Below are 16,269 nucleotides of genomic sequence, written 5' to 3' on the forward strand. Positions count from 1 at the left end.
GGGGCCAGCCTGATGCCCTGCCTCTGTGTAAGTGTGAGAGGGGGCCAGCCTGATGCCCTGTCTCTGTGTGAGAGGGGCCAGCCTCATGCCCTGCCTCTGTGTGAGGGGGCTAGCCTGATGCCCTGCCTATGTGTGAGGGGGCTAGCCTGATGCCCTGCCTCTGTGTGAGGGGGCCAGCCTGATGCCCTGTCTCTGTGTGAGAGGGGGCCAGCCTGATGCCCTGTCTCTGTGTGAGAGGGGGCCAGCCTGATGCCCTGTCTCTGTGTGAGGGGGCCAGCCTGATGCCCTGTCTCTGTGTGAGAGGGGGCCAGCCTGATGCCCTGTCTCTGTGTGAGGGGGCCAGCCTGATGCCGTGTCTCTGTGTGAGTGGCGGGGGGTGGACGTGGCAGGGCAGTAGTTGACCTGCGTGTGTGTGTTGTGGTAGTTGACTTGTGTGTTCCTTCCTCAGGTCCACCTGTGTAGCTCTCACCTGTTGCTGCGTCGTGCAGCGGTGGCCTCTGTCTGAGACAGCTGGCCCAGAGAGAGGCTGCGGAGGTCTGTGAGTACGCCATGAGTCTGGCCCGCAACAAGGACAGCACGGACTCAACCACCGTCAGTAAGTAGTGGACCTGACCAGGGACGGGCTAGACCAGGGACGGGCCTGACGCTTGACCAGGGACGGGCCTGACGCTAGACCAGGGACGGGCTAGACCAGGGACGGGCCTGACGCTAGACCAGGGACGGGCCAGACCAGGGACGGGCCTGACGCTAGACCAGGGACGGGCTAGACCAGGGACGGGCCTGACGCTAGACCAGGGACGGGCCAGACCAGGGACGGGCTAGACCAGGGACGGGCCCGACGCTAGACCAGGGACGGGCTAGACCAGGGACTGGGCCCGACGCTAGACCAGGGACTGGGCCCGACGCTAGACCAGGGACGGGCTAGACCAGGGACTGGGCCCGGCGCTAAACCAGGGACTGGGCCCGGGGCTAGACCAGGGACTGGGCCCGGGGCTAGACCAGGGACTGGGCTAGACCAGGGACGGGGGCCCGACGCTAGACCAGGGACGGGCTAGACCAGGGACGGGGGCCCGACGCTAGACCAGGGACGGGCTAGACCAGGGACGGGGGCCCGACGCTAGACCAGGGACGGGCTAGACCAGGGACGGGGGCCCGACGCTAGACCAGGGACGGGCTAGACCAGGGACGGGGGCCCGACGCTAGACCAGGACTGGGCCCGACGCCAGACCAGGGATGATGGGCCTAGCGCAGGCAGATACTGCCTGTAGGGGGTGGTGTGCCGCAGATAGACTAGTCTGTAGGGGGTGGGTGCCACAGATAGACTAGTCTGTAGGGGGTGGTGTGCCGCAGATAGACTAGTCTTGTAGGGGATGGGTGCCGCAGATAGACTAGTCTGTAGGGTGGTGTGTCGTAGGATAGACTAGTCTGTGTCTCTCGTCTCTCTCTCTCTCTCTCTCATCTCTCTCCTCTCTCTCTCTCTCTCTCTCTCTCTCTCTCTCTCTCTCTCTCTCTCTCTCTCTCTCTCTCTCTCTCTCTCTCTCTCCTCTCTCTCTCTCTCTCTCTCTCTCTCTCTCTCTCTCTCTCTCTCTCTCTCTCTCTCTCTCTCTCTCTGTCAAATTCAATTCAAGGGCTTTATTGGCATGGGAAACATGTGTTAACATTGCCAAAGCAAGTGATGTAGACAACATACAAAGTGAATATATAAAGTGAAAAACAACAAAAATTAACAGTAAACATTACACATACAGAAGTTTCAAAACAGTAAAGACATTACAAATGTCATATTATATATATATATATATATATATATACACAATGTACAAATAGTTAAAGGACACAAGATAAAATGAATAAGCATAAATATGGGTTGTATTTACAATGGTGTTTGTTCTTCACTGGTTGCCCTTTTCTCGTGGCAACAGGTCACACATCTTGCTGCTGTGATGGCACACTGTGGTATTTCACCCAGTAGATATGGGAGTTTATCAAAATTGGATTTGTTTTCAAATTCTTTGTGGATCTGTGTGATCTGGGGGAAATATGTCTCTCTAATATGGTCATACATTGGGCTCTCTCTCTCTCTCTCTCTCTCTCTCTCTCTCTCTCCTCAGATCTGAACATCACAGAGACTGGTTTGGAGGGGGTTCTGTTTGGAATGCTGGACCGGGAGACGGACAGGAAGCTTTGTCACGACATCCATGATACTCTGGGCCACATGCTCTCCTCGCTCGCCGTGGACAAGCTCTCTCATTGGTTGAAGCTCTGCAAGGATGTCCTGGCTGCTACGACAGGTCACAGTCTGTGAAACTTGACTTAACTAAGTGTTTGGTGACGGGTTTAAATAAACATGTCTTTTATTTATATATATATATATATATATATATATATATATATATATCAATGTTATGCTCAGCTAAGTCATGACTAGGACATGATGTGGCCATGGAATGTTCTGTTGATATATTTTCGTCTGGCTGTTGGTCAGTGCGGGGATATTTAATTAGGCCACTAGCCATATGGGTCTTTTATTGTCTTGTTGAATAATGTTTTTTATTTTTTTATGTCCATTCTCCCTCGTCTTAAAGGTTCAGTGTAGTCAAAACTGGATTTTTCTGGGTTTTATATCATATATTTCCACACTGAGTTTGGAAGAATACTGTGAAAATTATGATAATGCCCCTTTTAGTTTAAAAGCTGTTTGAAAAACCGGCCTGAAATTTCAGCCTGTTTCGGTGGGAAGGAGTTTTATACTGCCTGGTGACATCACCAGTTAATAGACCAATAAGAAAGAGTTCCAAACCTCTCTGCCAATAACAGCTAGTTTTCTCCTCCCATTCAAACCACTCCCAAACAGTCTTGGCAAAATTATTGCTTGGTCTTTTGCTAAGAAGATATTTGTGTTTATTTTTGACGATTTTAATGTTAAACAATCCCAGTAAGGTATTTGTTACCCAGAAAGGATTTGATATGGATGTGAAAAGGGCTGCATTGGGCCTTTAATGTGTCGTGCCTGGTTTGATATGGATATGAAAAGGGCTGCATTGGGCCTTTAATGTGTCGTGCCTGGTTTGATATGGATATGAAAAGGGCTGCATTGGGCCTTTAATGTGTCGTGCCTGGTTTGATATGGATATGAAAAGGGCTGCATTGGGCCTTTAATGTGTCGTGTATGATTTGATATGGACATGAAAAGGGCTGCATTGGGCCTTTAATGTGTCGTGCCTTTTCCTGTGTGGGACGTTGAAGTATTCCTTCCTTCCTGTCCAGAGGCTGGAGGAGGGGTTGTGGCGCCGGTAGATCTGGGTAAAGAAGAGGACGACTCGGAGAAGCAGGATGAGATCGACGATGACATCATGTTTACGGCGCTGGGAGAGGACAATAACGCCAAGCCGTCTGTGGCGCCGCGCTGGGTGACCCGTGTGTTCGCCGCAGACTGTCTGTGTCGCATCATACTGCTGTGTGAGAACGCAGACAAGACCCACTTTGACCTGGCCGGCGCACGCACTGCTAAGGCCAAGAACCCTAAAGGTACACACACACACACACACACACACACACACACACACACACACACACACACACACACACACGATCAGCGAGCAGCCTCTCAGATACCACATTAGACTTTATTTTTTTATACACACAGAGACGCTGCCGGTGGTTGGTCATGGAATTACATCTGTTAAAATATGTAGGAACCCTGATCCCTCCCTCTCTCTCTCCCTCTCTCCCTCTCCCTCTCTCTCTCTCTCTCTCTCTCTCTCTCTCTCTCTCTCTCTCTCTCTCTCTCTCTCTCTCTCTCTCTCTCTCTCTCTCTCTCCCTTCTCTCTCTCTCTCTCTCTCTCTCTCCTCTCTCTCTCTCCCTCTCTCTCTCTCTCTCTCTCTCTCCCCTTCTCTCTCTCTCCTTCCCTCTCTCTCTCTCTCCCCTTCTCTCTCTCTCTCTCTCTCTCTCCCCTTCTCTCTCTCCTTCCCTCCCTCTCTCCCTCCCTCCCTCTCAGGTGATCTGTTGGTCCTCCACCTCTCTGACCTGATTCGCATGGCCTTCATGGCGGCTACAGACAGCAGTAACCAGTTGAGGATGGCTGGTCTTCAGGCTCTGGAAGACATTATTAAGAAGTTTGCCTCTGTTCCGGAGCCAGAGTTCCCAGGTCACGTGATCCTGGAGCAGTACCAGGCGAACGTGAGTCTATCAACACAGATAATCAATGAAGATACGCCATTAATATAATCTATGTGTTGTATTTCTATGTAACTCTGGCAACCTTATTCAATGTATATATCTTTATTGTTCCTCAGGTTGGAGCTGCTCTTAGACCAGCGTTCTCCCCAGATACACCTTCTGACATCACGGCTAAGGCATGCCAGGTAACTGTCCTGATAGGTTCTCCCCAGATACACCTTCTGACATCACAGCTAAGGCATGCCAGGTAACTGTCCTGATAGGTTCTCCCCACATACACCTTCTGACATCACGGCTAAGGCATGCCAGGTAACTGTCCTGATAGGCTCTCCCCAGATACACCTTCTGACATCACGGCTAAGGCATGCCAGGTAACTGTCCTGATAGGTTCTCCCCAGATACACCTTCTGACATCACAGCTAAGGCATGCCAGGTAACTGTCCTGATAGGTTCTCCCCACATACACCTTCTGACATCACGGCTAAGGCATGCCAGGTAACTGTCCTGATAGGTTCTCTACACGACCATTCTTCTGACATCACAGCTAAGGCATGCCAGGTAACTGTCCTGATAGGCTCTCCCCAGATACACCTTCTGACATCACGGCTAAGGCATGCCAGGTAACTGTCCTGATAGGTTCTCCCCAGATACACCTTCTGACATCACAGCTAAGGCATGCCAGGTAACTGTCCTGATAGGTTCTCTACACGACCATTCTTCTGACATCACAGCTAAGGCATGCCAGGTAACTGTCCTGATAGGCTCTCCCCAGATACACCTTCTGACATCACGGCTAAGGCATGCCAGGTAACTGTCCTGATAGGTTCTCCCCAGATACACCTTCTGACATCACGGCTAAGGCATGCCAGGTAACTGTCCTGATAGGTTCTCCCCAGATACACCTTCTGACATCACGGCTAAGGCATGCCAGGTAACTGTCCTGATAGGTTCTCCCCAGATACACCTTCTGACATCACGGCTCAGGCATGCCAGGTAACTGTCCTGATAGGCTCTCTACACGACCACCTTCTGACATCACAGCTAAGGCATGCCAGGTAACTGTCCTGATAGGCTCTCTACACGACCACCTTCTGACATCACAGCTAAGGCATGCCAGGTAACTGTCCTGATAGGCTCTCCCCAGATACACCTTCTGACATCACAGCTAAGGCATGCCAGGTAACTGTCCTGATAGGCTCTCCCCAGATACACCTTCTGACATCACAGCTAAGGCATGCCAGGTAACTGTCCTGATAGGTTCTCCCCACGACCACCTTCTGACATCACAGCTAAGGCATGCCAGGTAACTGTCCTGATAGGTTCTCCCCAGATACACCTTCTGACATCACAGCTCAGGCATGCCAGGTAACTGTCCTGATAGGCTCTCCACAGATACACCTTCTGACATCACAGCTAAGGCATGCCAGGTAACTGTCCTGATAGGTTCTCCCCAGATACACCTTCTGACATCACAGCTAAGGCATGCCAGGTAACTGTCCTGATAGGTTCTCCCCAGATACACCTTCTGACATCACAGCTAAGGCATGCCAGGTAACTGTCCTGATAGGCTCTCTACACGACCACCTTCTGACATCACAGCTAAGGCATGCCAGGTAACTGTCCTGATAGGCTCTCTACACGACCACCTTCTGACATCACAGCTAAGGCATGCCAGGTAACTGTCCTTGATAGGTTCTCTACATCGACCACCTTCTGACATCACAGCGAAGCAGCATGCTAGGTAACTGTCCCGATAGTTCTCCCAGATACACTTTGACATCACAGCTTCAGGCAGCGCAGGTAACTGTCCTGACAGGGAGCCTTCTCGCACCTTCTGACATCACAGCTAAGGCATGCCAGGTAACTGTCCTGATAGGTTCTCCTACACGACCACCTTCTGACATCACAGCTAAGGCATGCCAGGTAACTGTCCTGATAGGTTCTCCCCAGATACACCTTCTGACATCACAGCTAAGGCATGCCAGGTAACTGTCCTGATAGGTTCTCCCCAGATACAACTTCTGACATCACAGCTCAGGCATGCCAGGTAACTGTCCTGATAGGCTCTCTACACGACCACCTTCTGACATCACAGCTAAGGCATGCCAGGTAACTGTCCTGATAGGTTCTCTACACGACCACCTTCTGACATCACAGCTAAGGCATGCCAGGTAACTGTCCTGATAGGTTCTCCCCAGATACACCTTCTGACATCATAGCTCAGGCATGCCAGGTAACTGTCCTGATTACACACAGGCAACCAAACGGATAGGTTTCTCCCCAGATACACCTTCTGACATCACAGCTAAGGCATGCCAGGTAACTGTCCTGATAGGCTCTCTACACGACTCACCTTCTGACATCACAGCTAAGGCATGCCAGGTAACTGTCCTGATAGGTTCTCTACACGACCACCTTCTGACATCACAGCTAAGGCATGCCAGGTAACTGTCCTGATAGGTTCTCCCCAGATACACCTTCTGACATCACAGCTCAGGCATGCCAGGTAACTGTCCTGATAGGTTCTCCCCAGATACACCTTCTGACATCACAGCTAAGGCATGCCAGGTAACTGTCCTGATTGGTCGTGGAGAACCTTTCTTCTGACATCACAGCTAAGGCATGCCAGGTAACTGTCCTGATAGGTTCTCCCAGATACACCTTCTGACATCACATTTGGACATTTTCACTTAGGGGTGTACTCACTTTGTTGCCAGCGGTTTAGACATTAATGGCAGTGTGTTGAGTTATTTTGAGGGGACAGCAAATTTACACTGTTATACAAGCTGTACACTCACTACTTTACATTGTAGCAAAGTGTCATTTCTTCAGTGTTGAAAAGATACTCTCAAATATTTACAAAAATGTGAGGGGTGTACTCACTTTTGGGATCTACTGTATATATTTTTTCACTCCCCAAATATATAACAGTGTAGTTATCACAAAACGAGTTTCCGCTCATCATCCTATAAATGAAACCAATGTGGTCAGTAGAAACAGCAGCAGAAATGATCATGTTTTTACTCTCCGTGGGAAGTGCAATCTAGGCCATCTGCATTGGGAATTCACCTGGAATTTCATGCATTTGTCTTATTGTTTTAAGAGAAAAACGAATAAAACAATGGCAGTTTTAAACGATAAGAAAAAATGATATATTTGCAATTGGCTATTCAAGATGTACAATGTGTTCATCACACATGGCAAAAACTGGGATCTGACCAATGGGAGCTGACCACTGGGATCTGACCAATGGGAGCTGACCAATGGGATCTGACCACTGGGATCTGACCACTGGGAGCTGACCACTGGGATCTGACCAATGGGAGCTGACCACTGGGATCTGACCACTGGGATCTGACCACTGGGAGCTGACCACTGGGAGCTGACCAATGGGAGCTGACCACTGGGATCTGACCAATGGGAGCTGACCACTGGGATCTGACCAATGGGAGCTGACCACTGGGATCTGACCAATGGGAGCTGACCACTGGGAGCTGACCACTGGGATCTGACCAATGGGAGCTGACCACTGGGATCTGACCAATGGGAGCTGACCACTGGGATCTGACCACTGGGAGCTGACCACTGGGATCTGACCACTGGGAGCTGACCACTGGGATCTGACCACTGGGATCTGACCACTGGGAGCTGACCACTGGGAGCTGACCACTGGGAGTTGACCACTGGGAGCTGACCAATGGGAGCTGACCACTGGGAGCTGACCACTGGGAGTTGACCACTGGGAGCTGACCACTGGGAGTTGACCACTGGGAGCTGACCACTGGGAGCTGACCACTGGGATCTGACCAATGGGATCTGACCAATGGGAGCTGACCACTGGGATCTGACCACTGGGATCTGACCAATGGGATCTGACCACTGGGAGCTGACCAATGGGAGCTGACCACTGGGAGCTGACCACTGGGAGCTGACCACTGGGATCTGACCAATGGGAGCTGACCACTGGGATCTGACCAATGGGAGCTGACCACTGGGAGCTGACCACTGGGAGCTGACCACTGGGATCTGACCACTGGGATCTGACCACTGGGAGCTGACCACTGGGAGCTGACCACTGGGATCTGACCAATGGGAGCTGACCACTGGGAGCTGACCACTGGGAGCTGACCACTGGGAGCTGACCAATGGGAGCTGACCAATGGGAGCTGACCACTGGGAGCTGACCACTGGGAGCTGACCACTGGGATCTGACCAATGGGAGCTGACCACTGGGAGCTGACCAATGGGAGCTGACCAATGGGAGCTGACCAATGGGAGCTGACCACTGGGAGCTGACCACTGGGAGCTGACCACTGGGAGCTGACCACTGGGATCTAACCACTGGGAGCTGACCACTGGGATCTGACCAATGGGAGCTGACCAATGGGAGCTGACCACTGTTGACCACACCACTGTTGACCACACCACTGTTGACCAGACCACTGTTGACCACACCACTGTTGACCACACCACTGTTGACCACACCACTGTTGACCAGACCACTGTGGGTGTACTGTGGTGTACCTGTAGTGTAGTGTACTATAGGGTAGTGTAGTGTACTATACTGTACTATAGGGTAGTGTAGTGTACTATAGGGTAGTGTACTGTACTATAGGGTAGGGTAGTGTACTATAGGGTAGTGTACTGTACTATAGGGTAGTGTAGTGTAGTGTACTATAGGGTAGTGTACTGTACTGTACTATAGGGTAGTGTACTGTACTATAGTGTAGTGTACTATAGGGTAGTGTAGTGTACTATAGGGTAGTGTACTGTACTATAGTGTGTACTATAGGGTAGTGTACTATAGGGTAGTGTACTGTACTATAGGGTAGTGTAGTGTACTATATGGGTAGTGTACTGTACTATAGGGTAGTGTAGTGTACTATAGGTAGTGTACTGTACTGTACTATAGGGTAGTGTACTGTACTATAGTGTAGTGTACTGCTATAGTAGTGTAGTGTACTATAGGTAGTGAGTGACTATAGGGTAGTGTAGTGTACTATAGGGTAGTGTAGTGTACTATAGGGTAGTGTAGTGTACTATAGGGGTAGTGTAGTGTACTATAGGGTAGTGATTATATAGGTAGTGTACTATAGGGTAGTGTACTGTACTATAGGTAGTGTAGTGTACTATAGGGTAGTGTACTGTACTATAGGGTAGTGTACTGTACTATAGTGTAGGGTAGTGTACTATAGGGTAGTGTAGTGTACTATAGTGTAGTGTACTATAGGGTAGTGTACTGTACTGTACTATAGGGTAGTGTACTGTACTATAGTGTACTGTACTATAGTGTACTGTACTATAGGGTAGTGTAGTACTATAGGGTAGTAGTGTACTATAGGGTAGTGTAGTGTACTATAGGGTAGTGTAGTGTACTATAGGGTAGTGTACTATAGGGTAATATAGTGTACAATAGGGTAGTATAGTGTACTATAGGGTAGTGTAGTGTACTATAGGGTAGTGTAGTGTACTATAGTGTAGTGTACTATAGGGTAGTGTAGTGTACTATAGGGTAGTATAGTGTACTATAGGGTAGTGTAGTGTACTATAGGGTAGTGACTGTAGTGTACTATAGGGTAGTGTAGTGTACTATAGGGTAGTGTAGTGTACTATAGGGTAGTGACTGTACTGTACTATAGTGTAGTGTACTATAGGGTAGTGTACTGTACTGTACTATAGGGTAGTGTACTATAGGGTAGTGTACTATAGGATAGTGTAGTGTACTATAGGGTAGGGTAGTGTACTATAGGGTAGTGTAGTGTACTATAGGGTAGTGTACTATAGGGTAGTGTACTGTACTATAGGGTAGTGTACTGTACTATAGGGTAGTGTAGTGTACTATAGTGTACTGTACTATAGGGTAGTGTAGGGTAGTGTAGTGTACTATAGGGTAGTGTACTGTACTATAGGGTAGTGTAGTGTACTATAGTGTACTGTACTATAGGGTAGTGTACTGTACTATAGGGTAGTGTAGTGTACTATAGGGTAGTGTACTGTACTATAGGGTACTATACTATAGGGTAGTGTAGTGTACTATACTATAGGGTAGTGTAGTGTACTATAGGGTAGTGTACTGTACTATAGGGTAGTGTAGTGTACTATAGTGTACTGTACTATAGGGTAGTATAGTGTACTGTACTGTACTATAGGGTAGTGTACTATAGGGTAGTGTACTGTACTATAGGGTAGTGTAGTGTACTATAGTGTACTGTACTATAGGGTAGTGTACTGTACTATAGGGTAGTGTAGTGTACTATAGGGTAGTGTACTGTACTATAGGGTACTATACTATAGGGTAGTGTACTGTACTATAGGGTAGTGTAGTGTACTATACTATAGGGTAGTGTAGTGTACTATAGTGTACTGGTCTGTACTATAGGGTAGTGTAGTGTACTGTACTATAGGGTAGTGTAGTGTACTGTACTATAGGGTAGTGTAGTGTACTATACTGTACTATAGGGTAGTGTACTATACTGTACTGTACTATAGGGTAGTATAGTGTACTGTACTATAGGGTAGTATAGTGTACTATACTGTACTGTACTATAAGGTAGTATAGTGTACTGTACTGTACTATAGGGTAGTGTAGTGTACTATAGGGTAGTGTACTATAGGGTAGTGTAGTGTACTATAGGGTAGTGTAGTGTACTATAGTGTAGTGTACTATAGTGTACTGTACTGTAATATAGGGTAGTGTAGTGTACTATAGGGTAGTGTAGTGTACTATAGGGTAGTGTAGTGTAGTGTACTATAGGGTAGTGTAGTGTACTGTACTATAGGGTAGGGTAGTGTACTATAGGGTAGTGTAGTGTACTATAGGGTAGTGTACTTTACTATAGGGTAGTGTAGTGTACTATAGTGTACTGTACTATAGGGTAGTGTAGTGTACTATACTGTACTGTACTATAGGGTAGTGTAGTGTACTATAGGGTAGTGTAGTGTACTATACTGTACTATACTGTACTGTACTATAGTGTAGGGTAGTGTACTATAGGGTAGTGTAGTGTACTATAGGGTAGTGTACTGTACTATAGTGTAGTGTACTATAGGGTAGTGTAGTGTACTATAGGGTAGTGCTATAGTGTAGTGTACTATAGGGATAGTGTACTGTACGTAGGTAGTGTACTATAGGGTAGTGTACTATAGGGTAGTGTAGTGTACTATAGGGTAGTGTAGTGTACTATAGGGTAGTGTAGTGTACTATAGGGTAGTGTACTGTACTGTACTATAGGGTAGTGTACTATAGGGTAGTGTAGTGTACTATAGGGTAGTGTACTATAGGGTAGGGTAGTGTACTATAGGGTAGTGTACTGTACTATAGGGTAGGGTAGTGTACTATAGTGTAGTGTACTATAGGGTAGTAGTGTACTATAGTGTAGTACTATAGTGTAGTGTACTATGGGTAGTGTACTGTACTATAGGGTAGTGTACTGTACTATAGGGTAGTGTACTGTACTATAGGGTAGGGTAGTGTACTATAGTGTAGTGTACTATAGGGTAGTGTAGTGTACTATAGTGTAGTGTACTATAGGGTAGTGTACTTGTTAACTATAGGGTAGTGTACTGTACTATAGTAGTGTACTGTACTATAGGGTAGTGTACTGTGTACTATAGGGTAGGGTAGTGTACTATAGGGTAGTGTACTAGGTCACTATAGGGTAGGGTAGTGTACTATAGTGTACTATACTATAGGGTAGTGTACTGTACTATAGGGTAGTGTAGTGTACTATAGGGTAGTGTACTGTACTATAGGGTAGGGTAGTGTACTATAGTGTACTGTACTATAGGGTAGTGTAGTGTACTATAGTGTACTGTACTATAGGGTAGTGTAGTGTACTATAGGGTAGTGTAGTGTACTATAGGGTAGTGTAGTGTACTATAGGGTACTGTACTATAGGGTAGTGTAGTGTACTATAGGGTAGTGTAGTGTACTATAGGGTAGTGTACTGTACTATAGGGTACTATACTATAGGGTAGTGTACTGTACTATAGGGTAGTGTAGTGTACTAAATCAAATCAAATTGTATTTGTCACATACACATGGTTAGCAGATGTTAATGCGAGTGTAGCGAAATGCTTGTGCTTCTAGTTCCGACAATGCAGTGATAACCAACAAGTAATCTAACTAACAATTCCAAAACTACTGTCTTATACACAGTGTAAGGGGATAAAGAATATGTACATAAGGATATATGAGTGAGTGATGGTACAGGGCAGCATACAGTAGATGGTATCGAGTACAGTATATACATATGAGATGAGTATGTAAACAAAGTGGCATAGTTAAAGTGGCTAGTGATACATGTATTACATAAGGATGCAGTCGATGATATAGAGTACAGTATATACGTATGCATATGAGATGAATAATGTAGGGTAAGTAACATTATATAAGGTAGCATTGTTTAAAGTGGCTAGTGATATATTTACATCATTTCCCATCAATTCCCATTATTAAAGTGGCTGGAGTTGGGTCAGTGTCAATGACAGTGTGTTGGCAGCAGCCACTCAATGGTGGCTGTTTAACAGTCTGATAGCCTTGAGATAGAAGCTGTTTTTCAGTCTCTCAGTCCCAGCTTGATGCACCTGTACTGACCTCGCCTTCTGGATGATAGCGGGGTGAACAGGCAGTGGTTCGGTGGTTGATGTCCTTGATGACTTTTATGGCCTTCCTGTAACATCGGGTGGTGTAGGTGTCCTGAGGGCAGGTGCCCCCGGTGATGCTGCCAGGCAGACCTCACTACCCTCTGGAGAGCCTTACGGTTGAGGGCGGAGCAGCCGTACCCAGGCGGTGATACAGCCCGCCAGGATGCTCTCGATTAGCATCCAGTAGTTTGTGAGTGCTTTTGGTGACAAGCCGAATTTCTTCAGCCTCCTGAGGTTGAAGAGGCGCTGCTGCGCCTTCTTCACGACGCTGTCAGTGTGAGTGGACCATACTATAGTGTACTATAGGGTAGTGTACTGTACTATAGGGTAGTGTAGTGTACTATACTGTACTATACTATAGGGTAGTGTACTGTACTATAGGGTAGTGTAGTGTACTATACTGTACTATACTATAGGGTAGTGTACTGTACTATAGGGTAGTGTAGTGTACTGTACTATAGGGTAGTGTACTATACTGTACTGTACTATGGGTAGCTGTACTGTACTATATGGGTACTATAGGCAGTGTCAGTGTACATAGTGTAGGTACTATAGAGTGTAGTGTACTATAGGGTATGTAGAATTGTAAGAACTATAGGGTAGTGTAGTGTACTATAGTGTAGTGTACCATAGGTAGTGTATGTATGTAGGTAGTACATAGTACTGTACTATAGGGCAGTGTAGTGTACTGTACTGTACTATAGTAGTGTAGTGTACTATATGTAGTGTACTATACTGTACTATACGTGTACTATAGTAGTGTACATAGGTGGTACTATAGTACTGTACTATAGGGTAGTGTACTATAGTGTACTATAGGAGTGTACTATACTGTACTATAGTGTGTAGTGTAGTGTACTATAGTGCACTGTACTGTACTATAGGGTAGTGTACTATAGTGTACTACGTAGGGTAGTACTATACTGTACTATAGGGTAGTGTACTATACTTGTACTATAGGTAGTGTAGATATGGCTATACTGATACTGTACTATAGGGTAGTGTAGTACTATACTGTACTATAGTGTACTGTAGTACTATAGTGTACTGTACTATGTACTGTACTATAGGGTAGTACTATAGTGTACTATAGGGTAGTGTAGTGTACTATAGGTAGTGTACTGTACATAGGTAGTGTACGTGTACTATAGGTAGTGTAGCAGCGATTATAGGGTAGTACTATAGGTGTAAAAGTGTACTATAGGGTAGTGTAGTGTACTATAGATGTAATGTGGTAGCAGTACTATAGGTAGTGTACTGTACTATAGGGTAGTGTAGTGTACTATAGGGTAGTGGAGCTGTAGAGAGCTGAGTACCAGTGTCAAGGCTCTGACTGATACATAGACAGATACTTCTGCTTTCTGACTGATGTGGAGGAGGAGGCAGTAAACATAATGGTCAGATAGTGTTGACACACTCCTCACACGGAGGGCTTGTTGTGTCTCGCTCTCACAATCTATCTCTCTCTCTCTCTCACGGTCTTCATCTCTCATGATATCTCTCTCTCTCTCTCTCACGGTCTTCATCTCTCATGATATCGATCTCTCTCTCTCTCTCTCTCTCTCTCTCTCTCTCTCTCTCTCACGGTCTTCATCTCTCATGAAATCGATCTCTTTCTCTGGCTCTCTTTGTTCGATCACGATCCGTGTCTCTCTCTCTCTCTCTGCAGTTTTCCATTTTTCTATTTTGTTCTTCTCCTGAAAACAAAACAAACCCCTGTTTTTCTACCAGCCTGTGTGAATCGTTTCTCTCCCCTTCTTCTTCTCTGTGTCCGTCCTGTAGGTGTGCAGTACGTGGATCGGTAGTGGTGTGGTCAGTGACCTGAATGATCTTCGCGTCGCACCACAATCTCCTGGTATCCTCGCTGGACAAGGTGCAGGCTGGGAAGGGTTCCTCCAGCCAGCTGTACAGTGAGAGTGCTACCACCATGGAGAAATTGGCCGTGCTGAAGGCCTGGGCTGAGGTGAGTTGGTTAATCTACCGGTTTCACGACCGTATTAAAACCCTCCTGAACATTCTATGGCATTTTTTTTGGAGGGGGGGTCTATATCGGGTCTTTTTTCTGATCACAACTGTTTGTAACGGTACCGTTCGTGACGGGGTCCTTGGTCCGGTCCGCACTGTGAACCCAAATAAATACATTTAAAAACATATATACAAAATCATAACTCTAGGCCTTTAGACTATAGACTATAGGCTGGGCTGGAGGCCTGTAACACTATAGACTATAGGCTGGGCTGGAGGCCTGTAACACTATAGACTATAGGCTGGAGGCCTGTAACACTATAGACTATAGGCTGGAGGCCTGTAACACTATAGACTATAGGCTGGGCTGGAGGCCTGTAACACTATAGGCTGGAGGCCTGTAACACTATAGACTATAGGCTGGCTGGAGGCCTGTAACACTATAGACTATAGGCTGGAGGCCTGTAACACTATAGACTATAGGCTGGAGGCCTGTAACACTATAGACTATAGGCTGGAGGCCTGTAACACTATAGACTATAGGCTGGAGGCCTGTAACACTATAGACTATAGGCTGGAGGCCTGTAACACTATAGACTATAGGCTGGGCTGGAGGCCTGTAACACTATAGACTATAGGCTGGAGGCCTGTAACACTATAGACTATAGGCTGGAGGCCTGTAACACTATAGACTATAGGCTGGAGGCCTGTAACACTATAGACTATAGGCTGGAGGCCTGTAACACTATAGACTATAGGCTGGAGGCCTGCAGGCACTGTAGCACTATATGGACTATGGGCTGGAGGCCTGTAACACTATAGACTATGGGCTGGAGGCCTGTAACACTATAGACTATAGGCTGGAGGCCTGTAACACTATAGACTATGGGCTGGAGGCCTGTAACACTATAGACTATAGGCTGGGCTGGAGGCCTGTAACACTATAGACTATAGGCTGGAGGCCTGTAACACTATAGACTATAGGCTGGAGGCCTGTAACACTATAGACTATAGGGCTGGAGGCCTGTAACACTCATAGACTACAGGCTGGAGGCCTGTAACACTATAGACTATAGGCTGGGAGGCCTGTAACACTATAGACTATGAGGCTGGAGGCCTGTAACACTATAGACTATAGGCTGGAGGCCTGTAAGCACTATAGACTATAGACTGGGCTGGAGTGCCTGTAACACTATAGACTATAGACTATGGGCTGGAGGCCTGTAACACTATAGACTATAGGCTGGAGGCCTGTAACACTATAGACTATAGGCTGAAGGCCTGTAACACTATAGACTATGGGCTGGAGGCCTGTAACACTATAGACTATGGGCTGGAGGCCTTTAACACTATTGACTATAGGCTGGAGGCCTGTAACACTATAGACTAAGCTGGGCTGGAGGCCTGTAACACTATAGACTGGGCTGGAGGCCTGTAACACTATAGACTATAGGCTGGAGGCCTGTAACACTATAGAC

General features: G+C 46.9%; 1 protein-coding gene across 1 annotated transcript; it reads left to right on the plus strand.

Annotated features, from left to right (window-relative positions):
- Window positions 1-203: 203 nt before the first annotated feature.
- Window positions 204-14,786, plus strand: LOC135567054 (HEAT repeat-containing protein 5B-like; the record flags this gene model as incomplete). The annotated part of the gene is made up of 7 exons (XM_065014566.1): window positions 204-362; window positions 463-595; window positions 2,112-2,291; window positions 3,268-3,528; window positions 3,999-4,180; window positions 4,297-4,365; window positions 14,609-14,786. Coding segments are annotated over 7 exons (1,116 nt in total), but the record flags the coding sequence as incomplete, so codon positions are not given.
- Window positions 14,787-16,269: the final 1,483 nt, after the last annotated feature.

The sequence above is a fragment of the Oncorhynchus nerka genome, unplaced genomic scaffold, assembly GCF_034236695.1.
Source record: "Oncorhynchus nerka isolate Pitt River unplaced genomic scaffold, Oner_Uvic_2.0 unplaced_scaffold_2666, whole genome shotgun sequence".
In the NCBI taxonomy this organism is placed as follows: Eukaryota; Metazoa; Chordata; class Actinopteri; order Salmoniformes; family Salmonidae; genus Oncorhynchus; species Oncorhynchus nerka.